Source organism: Leucopleurus acutus (assembly GCF_964270905.1).
Source record: "Leucopleurus acutus genome assembly, chromosome: 4".
Lineage (NCBI taxonomy): Eukaryota > Metazoa > Chordata > Mammalia > Artiodactyla > Delphinidae > Leucopleurus > Leucopleurus acutus.
This window is the reverse complement of record NC_139146.1, coordinates 121,675,865-121,693,543: the sequence shown is the minus strand read 5'-3', so window position 1 is coordinate 121,693,543 and position 17,679 is coordinate 121,675,865. Positions and strand designations below refer to the sequence as shown.

Genomic DNA, 17,679 nt, shown 5'->3' with positions numbered 1-17,679 from the left:
CTGACAGGTGGTTTGTATAAATGACTTAATCATTTCCACAGCACAACAGCAAGTTAATCAAAGATATCTCACATGGGATTAACTGATTAGATTATTGAGTAAGGGGCTCGCTCCAGTAAGTGGATGATATAGGGAAGACTGCTAACAATTTTCCCAAGTGGAATATCCCAAACAATTCAATTCTATAAAAACACGCAAACGTAATACGTTTAAGATATGTGGATATAACGTAAAGGCTTTGGGGCCAGGAAAAGGTTGGGTAATAAAACGATCAGGTAGCTAGACTGGGCTTTGTGTAATTGTAACAAAACAGAACTAAGAGGAACTCTAAGGAACTAGGTAGCATCATACTTTGGCCAGAAAGAGGGCTACAGAATTGTGGGGTTTTTGGTTTTTTTTGTTTTTTCCCTGCTTAAGACAACATACCTTCTTTGTAGCTCCCTCCACTTATATCAACTCTATCCCCATGCTCTCATTTGAATTTCAGAGCAGGGAGAGAGAGAAGAAGGAAACTATTCTGACAAAGTCCCACATAATCTAAAACTGCATTCAATATTCTAACAAAACAGGATGGCTGTTTAGGGTAGAGAAAAGATTAGCACACCATACCTACCTACTTGTCAGACATTATTTCTTGAAAGACTTGAAGGCGTGGTAGTTCTAATGGTTAAATGATTGGGAACAAGGCATTAAGATATATCATTTATATACTGGGAGACTGGGAGATTGGGATTGACATATAAACACTATTGATACTATGTATAAAATAGATAACTAATGAGAACCTACTATATAGCACAGGAAACTCTACTCAATGCTCTGTGGTGACCTAAATGGGAAGGAAATCCAAAAAAAAGGGGATATATGTATACATATGGCTGATTCACTTTGCTGTACAGTAGAAACTAACACAAGACTGTAAAGCAATTATACCCCAATAAAAATTAAAAAAAAAAAAGGATGTATCACTTATCAATCACCTCAGGAACCAAATCCTTCAAACCCTTTCTCGGGAAAGGTATAGAGATCTTTCACCAGGGCTACGCTGACAACTGCACTGCAATCAGTGACACTCTTGCTCTACAGAAGAGTACCTACACATTAACCAAAAGGGAAGGTCATTCCTGGTATAAATAACATCCGCTTCTCCCCCCCACACCCCAAAACAGGGCAGTTTAAGATACATTTAGTAGTCCCTAAAGGAATGTCCTGGTTACAGAAATAAAACATATTTTCTTCTACTGCGGTACTGAAAATGTCCAGAAGGGAGGCCTATGGCCCAATTGCAGGGTAAAACTGAGTTGGTGTGCCCAGACAAGAGGAAAGGGTAGGGGTGATCCTTTTTGTATACCTACTACAAAGATGTAAAATGGATAGAATTCCTTTAACGTTAGGTATTATTTAGGTGCTGGGATGAGGGAAAGTTTTACATAAGAGATTGATAAAAAACAGATTTTAAGATGAATTTTAAGAGTGTAAGTGCTGGAGAGGATCAAGGTTTGGACTTTCATTTCTTCCTCAGCCTTTCCCCATGCCCCACCCCCAGCCTCCCAGTGCTGGATCAACCCAGACACTGCACAGAGAAGGTGCAAAAATATATGAGCATCTTAATAAACGTTTGACTGTATGTCTCTTTACTTCTCCTAGCTTCTCGAATTGGCAAAAGTTCGTGTATTCTAGAATGATTTTGAAAAAAAAGTTTTCAGCTATGCACAACGTATGTCTTTTGGTTTTTTTGTTTTTGTAAAACATCATAGTTGTTGTGAGGGAGTACAACTCCAAAACTTAAGAGAAAAGAAAAAAAAAAGAAAGAGAGAAGTAGCATGATGTAGTAGGAAAAAAAATGGCTTCTGAGCTAAACGGCTATGGGTTTCAATCTTAGTGCTGCTACTTCCTTACAGGTGAAAAGAAAGCTCCCGACCTTCTAGGGTTGATGGTTACATTATGTAATTTATGAAGAAAGTGCCAAGATCTTAGTAAATAATCGACCACAGTTGTTTACTACCAAAGAATTAGACAATGAATAGATTAGAAAACTAAGCAGATCCCTGAATAACAGAATAGAATCATTTTTCCCTGAACTTTACTTAAGCTGTAAAAGGGCGATACGTCCCATATATTCTGAAAAGCTGAGATTTACATGCTGACTCACTATAAAGAAGAGACTGAAAGTGGTTTTTCCCCAAGTTCACCACCAGCCCATTGGCACACATATAACATTTCAGGTCTCATAAAGTCACTGGACAACTTCGTCAAATGAATTTAAAATGGAGACTTAAGGAGCAAATTCCTCAGCATTAAAAATAGAATAAAGAAAAGGGTGAGAAAGTTAAAGCTAGTAACTATGACCTATTATGGAATTCACGTAACGCTCAACTAACACAGATTTACAATAAAGCAGGTATTTATTTTAAAAGGAAAGAAAGGTTGTTAAATAACTTTGGGAAAAATTAAAGGTTTAAAATCTAGACAAAGACAAAAATATGCCTGAGGAAGTCAAGCCTTGGTACATAACCAACAAAACCATACTCAAGTCTAGATTTGCACATTAACACAAATATACAAATATGAGCCTATTTAGGAAAGTGATTTTAAAAAGTAAAGTACGATGGGAACATCATTTTTCATCTAAGAGTCTCTACATCTATTCTATTCAATAACCTCGTGAGCAACAAGATATAACTGTTTCATTAAAACAAACACCAGGTTAAATTTTTCTTTCAAGTTTTAATTATTCAGCCAAGTCTGTGCCATTTCCATTTTATTTGAATTGAATTTTGATTTAATTGGATTCTCTTGCTTATATCAGTAACCAAACAAGCATGCAGATTTTTCTTAGTGAATAAGGGTGAGACATAAAGCAAAGATCTTATGAACAGTAACATGAACAAGCACACAATTTCTCTGTAGAGCATATTCAGTACCCTTTTCCCTGGGGCATAGAAAAATTACTTCAACAGCAATTAGTATCTCAGGAGAAAACAGAGAGCCCCCAGAAATACACAGAGTAGCTTCTAAAATCTGAAAGGCACTTCAAGTGCAGCTAATGCTGATCTATGTTTATTCACTCCAAAAATAATTACTGAGCACTTACTCTGTGCCAGACATAAACTCATATCTAACAACAACAACAACAAAATGATACTCAGGTATTTTCCTCATCCTCATCCTTGCCCTCGGACATGGTTCCTCAGTCTCACTACATCATCTCCAGATGGATTTGGTTAATGCTTCAACAGCAATTAGTTTTGGTTAATTTGGTTAATTTGGTTAATTTGGTTAATTACTTCAACAGCAATTAGTATCTCAGGAGAAAACAGAGAGCCCCCAGAAATACACAGAGTAGCTTCTAAAATCTGAAAGGCACTTCAAGTGCAGCTAATGCTGATCTATGTTTATTCACTCCAAAAATAATTACTGAGCACTTACTCTGTGCCAGACATAAACTCATATCTAACAACAACAACAACAAAATGATACTCAGGTATTTTCCTCATCCTCATCCTTGCCCTCGGACATGGTTCCTCAGTCTCACTACATCATCTCCAGATGGATTTGGTTAATGCTCTAGTGCAGTGGCCTTGCTTTCTAAACAGCTGAGACAAATACTGAAAACTTTAACGCTTTCTTAATCAGAAAATCTCATTTCCTGGGATTCCTAGCTAAATACAGAGAATAGTTTTCTCTATATAAGCTGGTCTAGTTCACTAAAAATGTCTTCCCCAGCAAACATTTTACCCTGCTACTCTTAGTTTTGAAGGCATTTGGCAACCTTGTTAGTTGTTACTACATTAGTTTTGTTCAACAATCCAGTAAATAGCATAAGTTCTCCAGATACATTTAGTGCTTGAGATTTTCAGTCTCATCTGTTTATCTTTACAATATCTCCCAAGGATGGGTGACAGGCAAGCACTATTCCTATTTTACGTGGGACAGTGGAATCAGGAAACACGGCCCTGGCGAAATTACATCGCCATCAATTTAATGCATGGCTTTTAGTGATTCAAAAATAGAACCTCTTACGGCTTATTTCTAGTTCACGTTCCTGCCCTTTGCTAAAGCAGGCTGTCTCCTTTTGATTTAATTCATGCATTCCTAAAATTTCAAAAAGCTTTCTCATTAATATTAAAATGGCAGCCTACTGAAAACGATTTTTGGTTTTTTTTTTTCTCGAAAGAAGGGAAAAGAAAATGGGGTGTACATATTCTCAGCGCGTTGCTCTTCAAAACAGTTCTGGCAGCAACAGGGAAGAACCTATCATTTTCAACAGGAGAGAAGACATCTCTCCCAAAGTTCCACAGCCCAACGCCAAGAAACAAGTAAACACGAATAGCCAGCAGCGTGCATGGCGGCCGGAAAGCGCCGCCCCCAGGACGGAGCCCCTCAGGCAGCCGGGGCCACCGGGGGTCGACGGCGCGCCCGGAGCAGACCAGTACCTCGGGAGCCGGGGCTTCTCGAGGCTCATTCTCCTCGCTGTCACTGGAGCTGCTCTCGCTCTCCGAGTCCGAGGAGCTGTCAGAGTCGCTGGTGCTCTCCGACTCAGCGCTGCTGGAATGTGCTGAGGCCGCGGCTGCCGGCAGCGCCTGCGGAGCGCTGCGGAGCAAGCGAAAGAGTCAAAGACCCATGCGAGGTGGATTCCTTCCCTCCCGACTCCCTTCCTTCTTTGCCCATTTTTCTGCTACTCGAAAGAAGGGGCCTCAAAGATTACCTAGCAGTACTAAATGACCATGGCAGCCAGTTGAGCGCAAGCAAGGCCCATGGTGGCTCAAAACTCAGTGAAAAAGCCTTGCAACAGCTCACCAGGTAACTGCATAAAAGAAGCCTGGGGAATTTTTCTGAAGAACACTGCGAACTATGTAATCAGGCGTGGACAAACCATAGCCTGAGCTGGCTGCCTGCTTTTCCAAATAAAGTTTTGTTGGAACACATTCACACCCAGTATTTTATGCATTGTCTGTGTCTGCTTCTATACTACAAAAGCAGAGTTGAATAGCTGCAACACAGACTTTATGGCCCACAAAGCCTAAAACCTTGACTTTCTGACCCTTTAACTTTGCTGATACCTGCAATATAAAACCCAAAGGAGTTAATTTATAAAAGAACAGCCAATCCATTAAAGTCTTCCTCTATTCTCCATATGAGAACCAACTGTAGAGAAGTCAGAGACTGCTGAACACAAATGGGGTTCCTTTGGAAAGTGACCCCACAGGCAATCCACTCACACTTCTTGGGCAGAATGATAAAATGGGTCGTTCTTTATGAGTGGCTTAGGATCACGCCGAAATATCAGCTGAAGTAGAGAATAACTACTTCAAGTTTTCAGGATAGGGCAATAACTCTAGGCTTGTGAGAAAACACACAAGTGATCACACTGCTGGACACACAGAAAATTTCAAAGCGTATCTTAAAACCTTGCCCTAGATGGAATCAGCCACAGCAGTAAATCAATAACTATAATCGTGAAAGCCTCCAAATCTACCCAAAACATTTTCAAGATAATAAATTTATTAAGTAACTATATTAGAATAACAAAAATTTATTAGATAATAAAGTGACTAGTTGAGACAATTTTAAAACAAACACTATACAAAAACAGAATTTTCTCATGTCAAATTTGTGGTAGCTGAAGAGCTTAAACCAAGTGATGGTCAAAAAGAGATATACTTTCAGTATTATTCCTGCCTCTAATTATCACCCCCCCACACACCTTTTTTTTTTTCCTTTTATTCCCTCCTCCACTTTTCAGTTAGGTTACTTTGTCATATTTTCTAAGTCGTTACAAGCCACCAGGAATTACTGAACAAAATGGGATATAAATAAGCAGAGCTTATGAATCCTTAAGACCTCACATAATTATGCGTGATCTTCCTCCACATTAACTATAACCTCAGCTATATGAGAGCAAGGTTTTTAGTGCTGAGCTTGTCTCAAAATAGATGACCACATCTCAAGGGAGTAAAACAACTACAGGGTAATTTAACTCTTTGTCCACGGAGGACAGGTATTGGTATATTAAATCATTAAATTCAGTACCAGAAGAAATGGTAAATAAAGGTAGTTCACATAGTTTCCATTTCTAAAAACGAAAGCATTACATTTTCTAAAATATGGCTAAGCTGTTTACAAAGTGAAAACAGTGCCATTTTCCATCATACCAAAATGTACTGCAGGTCTTTTTTTTTTTTTTTTTTTAAATATTTATTCATTTGGCTTCTCGGGTCTTAGTTGCGGCATGCAGGATCTTTAGTTGCAGCGTGTGGGATATTTTAGTTGCAGCATGTGGGATCTAGTTCCCTGACCAGGGATCGAACCCGGGTCCCCTGCATTGGGAGCGTGGAGTCTTAACCACTGGACCACCAGGGAAGCCCCTGTGGGTCATCTTTTAAAGCAACTGAAACAATTAGAAAATTCATATAACTATGAAGACAGGCACTATGGAAAACAATTACTAGAAATAATTCAGCTTTAATTTTTGAAAACAGAGCAAATCTGTCACTTTCATAAAAACACTGAGCTCTTCAGTGTAACTTTTCAAATACTGGTTACATAATACTGATGAAAGTGATTTAAGCTTATTTTAAATGCTCAAATTTTACACATACAAAACTGACTAAAGATTTAGGTGGACGCAGGGTCTCTCTTTCATAGAGTTAACAACCTCTCTAGGGCTGATTTAAGCTTCCAAAATATTAAACAGGTACTTTCTTTTAACTATGATCATCCATCTCCTTCTCCCATGAAGAAGCTATGAAAATACTAAATAAGGCTGTAACTTCCCCATTTAGTAGAAAAAAGCAAACATTTTGTACAGATGGGGAGAAACCCAAACACAGTACCTTGGAGGTGCAGATGCGGACGGAGCCTTCTCTGGGGTCTAGGCATTCACAATAAGGGGAAGAAGGACCAGGAAAAAAACAAAAAACAGGTTAGGATAAGCGGCTCAGAAATGTTACATGGATTTAAATGAATTCCTGGTACTGTGGGGTGTACAGAACTTACTTGATCACTGTCACTGTCCTCGCTGTCACTGAGCTGAAGGTCATCTTTGAGCATGCTAGAACAGGCAGGGATAGAGACATTGTAGAATTTAAAATAACGTCTAACAACTTCTTTTAGCATGTAAACATAAAAAATATGCTTAATGAAACAAAAGAGAGGTGGGACAGGTATAACTTTTATTTATTCATCAAATGCTTTATTTTCTTGGAAATGTTAAGTTTTACAATTTTAACACAGAAACTAGTTCAGTCCAAACTCCTTATCATTTCAAAACTGAGTCTTTCACACGTTCTGAGCATTAAAAGCAGAACTACAAGTTCTGCAAGTGATTTGTTGCCAGCCCTGAGACTAAGTTGCCAGTCCCAGGTCCACACAAACAGAAGAAACAACAACAACAAAAATAAATAAAATAGAAAAATATATAATACCCTCAAATCATTTTCTTCTATGGTCTCTAACAACTCGAATAAATGATTAACCATTAAATGAGTTAATATTGGATGAATATCTGTAAAGTACTTAGAACAGTGCCAGGCACTTAAAAAGTGCTATATATGAATTAAATAAATACATAAAAATACAACTGTCACCAAACAGTGCAGTTATGTTACGTTTTTGTCCAAAGACATTATTAATATTGAACTTTTTCACACACACAAATATCTTCTTCTGGGTGCTTGAACACTAATCCGTGAAAAGAGTAGTAATACAAATAATACTGTTGTCTAAAAACTATGTTTAACCTTCCTGCTATCATTCAGGTAAAAATAAAAACTCAGTTCATGTCCACAAAGTTATATTAATACTTCTCTCTAGGCATTCAAGTTTACGATGAACCTAAATATTAAAAGCAAACATTTTCCAATCTGTACTTTGTTTACTCAAATCTTAGCCCCTTCCCTACCCCCTCCCCATTACTTTTTCATGGAGATATCCAACATCAAAGGAATGAATCTGTAATTGCTCCCCCCGACATCCCCCAAAATTTACAGGCATGACTCTTTGAGGAAATATTATAAGTGAAATTGGAAAAAAAAAAAAATCTGCTTGAGTATTACTGATGTTCCAAAAAGCAAATTATATTAAGAAGTTACAATCCTTCACTATTTCTAAAAATACCTCTTCAATATTCTGACCAACGATTTTTATTGCAAACCCACTACCTGCCACTAAAGTAAGCAGGCATTATTATTTTGGGAATCCATGGTAAAAATCACTATATTTTCTAATGAAAATAAATGGTAAAACTTGGCTCTTTCAAAAAGACCGCCTACATGCAGTGTTGTAATTCTGCCAAGGACTTATTTTCACCAACAAATGCACTAAAAACATCTTGTGATAAGTTTCTTTTAAAAACTAAAAACTGTTAGCTACTTGTAAATGCAGATCTTGCTCAACATGTATCTAGTAGAAGCTAAACTATTTTATCAAGGCTAGAAGACACAGCCTTTGGATGTACAACTTGGCAGCAGCAATCTTAATGGTGTACAAGAAGGAGTCACTCAACAGGTTTACTGCTAAAAATGCCTTGGCTGGGATACACACAAGCAGAAGATATATCTTTGGAATAAATGTTAGGTATAATACAACCAGAAAAAACAAATCTGGCGAAGTATACTCCATGTTAACCACCACCAACAAAACCACAATAAATGGACCTCTTTATTTCTTAGTAACTGGGTTTGTTTTGTATAAAGCTGATTTGCCTTAATTTCCTGAAACAGCAGTGATCATGTAATTCAAACACACTTCCTGTTGCACTCAGAGGACTACTAAATACCTTGTAAGTTGTTTGCTTAGCTACTGAATGCCCAGTTTCCGTACATATACTCTCCTCAAGTGAGAAAGTATATGAGATATGTTCAGTGAGTCAGAAAGTATATGTTCTGACTTTTAGCTCCACTTGCTCTTAGGGAATAGAAGGGCCCATAAAAATGCTGTCCCAGGGCTTCCCTGGTGGCACAGTGGTTAAGAATCTGCCTGCCAATGCAGGGGACATGGGTTCGAGCCCTGGTCCGGGAAGATCCCACATGCTGCGGAGCACATAAGCCCATGTGCCACAACTACTGAGCCTGCACTCTAAAGCCTGTGAGCCACAACTACTGAACCCATGCACCGCAACTACTGAAGCCTGCACACTCTAGGGCCCGTGTGCCACAACTACTGAGCCCACATGCTGCAACTACTGAAGCCCACACGCCTAGAGCCCATGCTCCACGAGAAGCCACTGCAATGAGAAGCCCGTGCACTGCAACAAGAAGCCCGTGCCCTGCAACGAAGAGTAGCCCCCACTTGCTGCAACTAGAGAAAGGCTGCATGCAGCAATGAAGACCCAATGCAGCCAAAAAAATAAAGAAAAAATAAAGAAAAAGAAACCCCTTATTCTGAACATCAAAAAATGGGGCAATTTATTTTAAAAAAAACAACAAAAAAACCTTAACCAAGTTTTGTTAATACAGAAAATTAATCATAATTGCCATCACAATTTTTTTTTTTTTAAAAAAAAGGATCTGTATAGTTGGGAAATTTGTAACCTGATGACAGGTAAAGGTTTTATGTTTAAATGGATCAGTTGCTAAAAACCCCCCTACTGTGCCACAAATAATTATATTTGAAGCCAAGCACATCACTAAATTACTACACTATACTTCATATATTATATTCTATATATAATAGACCGGTCTTTCAATGTCAAGATGACAAATTGCAGCACATCTGGGTGACCCCCTCTGCACCCACTAAAAGAGAAGCAAATCTCTTATATCTAGTCTCATTTATACCAATAAAACCTAGGTCAAGAAACATAAGACCCAAGGGACATACTCAACTGTAAGCTTTTCTGAAGCAGGATCAAGTCATTTTTGTCTTCATATTTTCTTTATCTAGAACTTGGCAGGTACCCTAAGAAGCTGGCTGAATGAACAGAATTCCCTTTTGCTGAATAAGTGACAGTACCACATAGCTGTGCCCTTTATGTAATCTGAACTTAACAGGCATTGCTTTTACTCATAACCCCATGGGCTGACTCTGATCAACCCCGCACATTCTAAGGATGAGGAAACAGCTCAGAACAGCCACCTAACTGGCCTAAGATCATGAAGCTGGTATATGCTAGAGCCTGCATGCAAAAGCCATTCCATCAGATACCATCTCCTTGCTCTGGCCAATATAGGACCAGTGGTTAGAAAACCTAACTGAGGGAATGAAATCTAAGTTCCAGAACCCACTGAGAGAAAGACTCTGGTTTAAAAGAACACAGGAACTATACTGCTGGAATAAAATGAATACACTATTTTTCTCCTATGAAAGTAAATAAACTTTAAACTTTATATACGTTTAAACTGGTTAAATAACTAATTTCATTTCCAAACTCCAAGCAAACCAGTTATTTCGAAGCATATGGCACCATATGGCTTAGCTTGGCACTGTTCAAAAGGAGACAAATGCTCAGGTAAAGCAACTCTTTGAACTATCGTGTAGGTTTCACATTTTACCTTGTCAGTTAGGTAAACTTCTTACTTAAAGGTTACAAACAATCCTCAAACCCCTTTGTACAAATGCATTCTTCAGACAGCTGTTCTGCAAAGCTGAAAGAGCTGCACACAGGTTCCGGCAGGCACGCTTCAGCAACTCAGAGCCCAGTTGTTACTGTGTGAAGACACACCAGACAAGCCTTTATTGCTCTTCCATTCCTCCTTCGTACTGGGCTTACCCAAAGCTTCAACTGCCAATATTCTGTAACATCTCAATTCAGGACTCCAAAACTATTTCAATACACTGATTTCTTGGCTTAACGTTTCCTATGATCGGGCCATACCTTTTATTTGGAAAAGAGCAAGTGAAGGCAAGCTCACGGTACTTAACTTGCAGTTAATAGTCACAACCCTGGTATTAGATGTGCTCAAAATGGCAAATAAACTGATACCTACTTTTCAGAAACCACTAATGAGCATGTGAGAACGTACTTTCCTTTTTTTTTTGCGGTACGCGGGCCCCTCACTGCTGTAGCCTCTCCCGTTGTGGAGCACAGGCTCTGGACGTGCAGGCTCAGCGGCCATGGCTCACGGGCCCAGCCGCTCCGCGGCATGCGGGATCTTCCCGGACCGGGGCATGAACCCGTGTCCCCTGCATCGACAGGCGGACTCTCAACCACTGCGCCACCAGGGAAGCCTATACTTTCCTTTTTTGATACAGGGCAGAAATAAGGACTGCAAATGCTTTTTGTAGGAGATGATGGGAGGTGACGAGTTAGAAAGAGGGCTCCGCATACAATAAATTTTTAAAAATGAAAAAGCAGACCTTAATCCCTTATAACACAACATACAAGGGGGACTCTCCAAATGGTGACAGCAGTTGGCAGAATTCAAATTAATGGAGAGACTGTCTACGGGAGATGGTGGACTAACAGCGCAGAGGGAAAAGTGACTTGGTACATGAGTCACTATAGTAAATGACCTAGCAGTTGATAAGGCAAAAATTGCAGCCAAAGGTATAAAAGATTATTTAAACTCCATGGATGAAGTGAAGATTAGAAAAATCACAAGAGTATAAATGAGGGAAAAGTTAAAGTTAATAAATAAGATTAAATCATTAAGTACAATAAATAAGGTACTAGTATAAGATGACATTCTGGACAACTAGAAAGAAAATCTAGAAAAATTATTGCTGAAAATTATATTTCTATTAAACATTGTTTATAGGTATTTAACCAAGTTTATGTGCAATGTTTTTCCTTCTACATTTATCCTGAGTACTTACTATATGCCAGGCCCTGCTCTAGACTTTACAGATACAACTCTAAGCAGACAGAAACCCCTGCTCTTGTGCACTCAGAGTCTAGGGAAGGGAGATAAATAACCAAACTATATTCTTTCTCAATGGGTAAGAAGCCTAGGGAGCCGGAAGTAAGCATAAAAGAGAAAGGATGGGTGTGGGTTCTTCTAGTTAGGGTAGTTAGGGAAGACTGTACTGATAAGGGGATGACATACAAGGAGGGACCTGAAAGGAGGAGGGAGCACAATGCAGGAAATGGGGAGGGTGATTAAGGCATAGAAAAGAGCAAAGAGGCCAATGTGGCCAGAATATCTGTGTGTGTGTGTGTGTGTTGGGGGGGTATAGGAGAGGAGGTGGAGAGGTAGGTTATAGAGGGCCTTGGAGGCCTCTGCAGGGTGGATGGAAGGGGTGGGAATGGACGGGGAGAATATGAATTCTTGTGCAAGTAAACAACACCTTGCTGCTTTAGAAACCCAGCAACCCAGAGTGGGGGGAATGTACCAACTGCTTTTAGGGCTAATAAAAACATCTTGCTCAATTTTTCAATCTATGCTTAATCTGGGGTCACTTACTGTAGTAAATTAGCAGCATGATTAAAAATGAGACTTAAATAGACTCTTAAGGACACCCTTAAAACCATGTTTTCCAAATGCAAATGAATACTTCAAAGCAGTCACTTCCAATAAGAATTACTCCCTAACAGTTTTCAAATGTCCTCAGAGCCTGTAGCCCATCAAGGCCCTTTAAAGGTGGCAAGTATTATCTGCCTCCCTCTCTCGTCATTCAGGCTCCAGATCAAATGTCACCTTCTCCGAGGGACCTTTCCTGAGCCTCCCAGAAGTATCAACACCACCCAAAAAAAAAAAACAACCCTGCTTCCTCAAGCCTGTCTCTGTCACATCACCTAGTTTGTATTACATGCCACCCGCATTGAGTTACAAGGCATGGAAGACAAGGACTTTGTCTCACTGGCTACTATTTCCCCAAGTACCTAAACCAGCACTGGGCACACAGCGTGTATTTAATAATTATGTACTGAATGGATGAGTGGAAGCAATTTTTGGAAGTATCTCCAAATAGCCTGGCATCCAGCCCAGAGGCCAATATTTATATAACTGGGGTCAAAGCATGTTAAAGAACGATGAGAATGACTTTTCTTATGTAGAACATAAGCAAACCCATTTACGTAACACTTACCTATTATAAACCAGGCACTTGATAAATTTATTCTTCTTGTCTATTTTATTTGACCTTTGGTCTAAGACCAAGTACGGAAGTATATGTTATCCTAAAGGGGTGCTCCCAGAGTAGTTCAAGCCATCATTTAAGAAATATATATAGCTCCAAGAGGAATACTTTGAAGAAGATGATCTTCCAGCACCTTTGCAGTATTTTTATAATTATTTAAAATATGCTTCATTTCATAGCCTCACCAAAATATCCCTTCGATATTATGCAAGTTTCCGGCATAAATTTGTATACAGTGTTAAGTTAAATATTGTCCTGCAAGGGATCCTAGAATATTGTCTCCTAAAGCCAGAACCCCAAGAATTAAACTGACTATTCCAAAAGACTATAATTCTACCATGAAAGGAGGTGATTCTGCATTTGGGAGTTTCAGCATTTTCTAAATATTGATTTAATGTGTCCTAGTAACTATAATTCTGAAATAAGCAGATTAAACATTGCACATAATGACCATTTGTTTGCTTTTACCTAAGCATGAAAATTTCTTCAATATCCAATATTACAAATTCTCATTTCTCCATAGCATGGCTAATAGTAACTCACTAAAAAAAAAAAAAAAAGCTATATTCCTTATTCTCTTTCATTTTACACCTCTACTTTTTCTCTTGAAAACAAACAGAACATTTCCTTCTATATTTAGATTAATAAAATAGTTATGAATACCAATAACTTTGGATTCACAATCACTTGTTAAGTTTGGAGTGAAAATAAAGTGTATCTTTTTCCAGCAATGCCAGATATTTGAGAACTGAGAATTATTATTAACAACAAGATCTCCACTTACATTCTGAGAAGCTGAAGGTTTAATGTAGACCTACAAATGTATTACTGACCAACACAAATGTTTGTTACTTGTTTTCAGAAGAGCTGAAGAACTGCTAATAAGGGATAGGGGTATAATCTCAAGGACAAATAATTTATAAGTTTTGCCCATTAGGGTGAGCTCTGCTACTTCAACCATACATTTATCAGCAAACAGCACTTTAAGTCAGAGCTGTCAATTGAAATAAAGATCCCAGGTAAGACACCTTCATATAGCACTTTTTAAAAAAAATTATAGTTGATTTATAATTGTTGTGTTAATTTCTGCAGAGCAAAATGATTCAGTTATATATACACACACACACACACACACACAGTACACATTCTTTTTTATACTCTTTTCCATTATGGTTTATCACAGGATATTGAATATAGTGCCCTGTGCTATACAGTAAGACCTTGTTATTTATCCATTCTATATATACTAGTTTGCATCTAGCACAACTTTTAAAAATAAGACAAAAAGAACTACCTAGAAAAGTAAAAAACTTTTTTCCTTAGGTCAAATATGATTTAAACGAACAAGCAAGGCATTTCTTCAGACTTAATTCTCGGACATTTCAGCTGACACTTGTCCTGATGCGATGATTTTATACTGCAGTAAACTGATAGATTGGGTCTTCCTTAGTTTTTTAGCAAGATATTTAAAATAATGCTTTGAGCAAAAGTTGAGAACTCAGGCTCATTTAGAAAGGTATCAGACTCTTCCCAGCCTTTATTAACTTTGCACCATTCCGTCTCGTCACACTTCCAGGACAATCCCAATCTTCACATCCAAATACTTCCCTCATTTCCAAAGAAACTTCCCAAGTAAGTAATAAAAATTCCAAATTGCTATAACTGCTAATTTCTGTCTCTTAGTCTAAATAGGTAGTGACGATTTCTGAAGCAAAAATAAGAAACATAAAGGAGGGCACCATCTAGTAAGGACTTGGCAGTTTGGGGCTAGGGTAGGGGATGGGAGGGAGAAGGAAGTTAGCCACAATAATGCCCATCAACTGCTCTATAGTTTCTAAAACATTAACACGTTATCCCTTTTGAGAGGTTGGCAAAAGCACTGACATTAGGACACTGTGTTTGACTGTACAGAAAGGGAACTATCCACAATCACGTGAAGGACGTAATAGCTGTACAGAAAAAGGAAATACTTTGGTACTTTGCCCTAAGAACTCAACAGACCCAAGTCGTGGAAAGGAAGAGGATTCCAAAGCTAGAAGCCCTTAAACCAACATTCCCCCCCAACCCCCCCACCCCCCCGCTCAAACTTAGAGGCAAATAGCACTGGATCCCTAGCTTATAACTTCCCTGAGGTACCTGGTAGAAAGAATTCATAATTTGATAATTAACTAGAGCTTCAACTACAGAGATTAAAAGTAACAGATTTAGCACATTTCTTTCACACCTACATCCTCTACGAGCTGGCTAACCGTCCCCTGCCCTCAAGTCTGGACAGATGTGAGAGTTAATACAGACTCTCCACAGTTTATTCTCTAGCGCCAGGCCCCTCTTTTTCCCTTTTATATGTACTGCTCTGCTTCTGTAAGGAGGCCCAAGTACTAGTAACTCTGAAAGAAAAAGCAGTAAGACCTATATGGATTTTTAAAACCGAAGTACAAATGACCCTGTAATTAACATTTTCTTTCCTGACATTCAAAGTGCATTAGACCATCTCCCTGCCACACTATGTGACATTCAAAACAGTTTAACTGCTTGTCAAAGAACCCTAATGCTGACACTAGATCAAATTAACCTTCGAGCACTAAGAGATGTGCCATACTAACTCTGAAACAACAACTGTACTCTACAGATTAATTGGGACACTGCTTTCATCCAAGCTCCATAAAAGTGATTTCTTTTTCCCATAGGTACATTTCATTTTGGCACTTATCAATACCATCAGCCCCACCACACACAACCCTTCGTATCTACCCAGTCTCAGTATTACCTTCTTTTCTCTATCACTCTTGTCCTCTTCACCTGTACTAGGCCCTACTTTCATTCCTTCTCCAAGTTTATTAGGATCAAAACAAATATTCTTTCCTAGGTAATTTTTTTTTTTAATTTGGTCACACTGCGCAGCCATGCAGGATCTTATTTCCCCAACCAGGGATCGAACCCAGGCCCCAGCAGTGACAGCGCAGAATCCTAACCACTGGACCGCCAGGGAATTCCCTCTAGATAATTTTTTTAAGAGAATTTTTTAAAATTAATTTATTTTATTTTTGGTTGTGTTGATTCTTCGTTGCTACACGCGGGCTTTCTCTAGTTGAGACGAGCGGTGACCACTCTTCGTTGCGGGCTCCTCATTGCGGCGGCTTCTCTTGTTGCGGAGCACGGGCTCTAGGCGCGAGGGCTTCAGTAATTGTGGCTCACTGGCTCTAGAACGCAGGCTCAGTAGTCGTGGTGCACGGGGCTTAGTTGCTCCGTGGCATGTGGGATCTTTCCGGATCAAGGCTCGAACCTGTGTCCCCTGCACTGGCAGGCGGATTCTTAACCACTGTGCCACCAGGGAAGTTCCCCCCTCTAGGTAATTTTATATAGGGTAAACCAATAGTTTTTATCTAGAAAACACTACATATGTCACAATATATGAGCATATAAACTTGCAGGCACCTCTGACTTCAATGGTTTAACTCACTTAAATCAGGAGAACCACCCATTTCTCTGAGTAGCAAAATTGTCACAGAAAATGGTCCGAATCCCTATCAACTACCTCGTCGGAAAGCTGATGAAAGCTGGTGTGGGAGGCTGCAGCTTTGGCCTGCCCGGGCCCAGATCAGACCCAGCTGCCTTTCTTCCTCTACACACACTTCCCAGGGACACAGCCACTTCCTCCCTTTGGTGCCACTGCTTCCACCCGCTCATTCCTCAGGGAGCTCCTCCTTTCTGTTCTTATTGCCAAGTGGGATGCTCTCAGCTCCCCTTTCCTTGCTGCCCCCACCAAAGACCATCAGCCGGGGCCTCTTATGGTCTAAACAGCTTTACTATCAACCATCACAAACAGCACAAGGTGTAAACCCTTGGGGAAGTCACAGAGAGTCCACACAATTATTGTAAGTGTGGTCCTTGGAACCGTCCTGTCTATTCTCCACCAGGCATCAGATAGATTATATTTAGAGGAGGAGGTAGTTGGTTAAGCTAAGTCGGTGATTCTAGACTTTCAGAACTCAAGGGTAAAAAAATTTTTTTAAACAAAATGAAAGGGGAAAAAAGAAAAGGCCAAAAAAGAAACAGGCAAAGAATAACATAGGGTTAATTTTTTTTTCTAGTAAAGGACAATAAAAATAAGCAAAACCTCACCATCAGCCAGAACCACAAATGAAACAGATTTTTATTACACATACAAAAATCCATCCTTCAAACTATAATAAACTTATCTTTTTAAAAAATTTTTTATTTTTTTGTTTTTGGCCGTGCCGCACAGCTTGCGGGATCTTAGTTCCCTGACCAGCGATCAAACCCGCACCCTCCACAGTGAAAGCGCACTGTCCTAACTAACTACTGGACCTCCAGGGAACTTCCAATAAATTTATCTTGTTAACAACAACAACAACAAATCGTTATTTTTTCTTACTTTGCTGTGGAGATGTGAAAACAATTGCATCAAGGACTTGGCACTTAGGAATAGTGATTTAACCCCATTCCATATTCAGTCACGGTGAGGAGATAAAAGAACCTCTTTGCCTCAACTGTACAGTTTTTAAAATATTCAGTCCACAGCAACACCCCCTCCCAAAATACACGGAACAAATCCTATGCCTCGAAAATAGAAGAAAGCTGGAGCTTGAACCTGAAATCCTCAGAGACTAGCAAATCTGTGTTAGTAACTGATCAAAT

General features: G+C 39.2%; 1 protein-coding gene across 5 annotated transcripts in view; it reads right to left on the bottom strand.

Moving 5' to 3' along the window:
- The window catches only part of AFF1 (ALF transcription elongation factor 1), a 207,537-nt gene that overhangs the window by 28,388 nt on the left and 161,470 nt on the right, over nt 1-17,679 (bottom strand). For all 5 annotated transcript variants that reach the window (XM_082838935.1, XM_082838936.1, XM_082838937.1 and 2 more), the window contains 3 exons: nt 7,000-7,054; nt 6,837-6,874; nt 4,437-4,593 (listed from right to left, as the gene is read on the bottom strand). In XM_082838935.1, the coding sequence (XP_082695061.1) occupies nt 4,437-4,593; nt 6,837-6,874; nt 7,000-7,054 (250 nt within the window). The remainder of the gene's footprint in view (nt 1-4,436; nt 4,594-6,836; nt 6,875-6,999; nt 7,055-17,679) is intronic.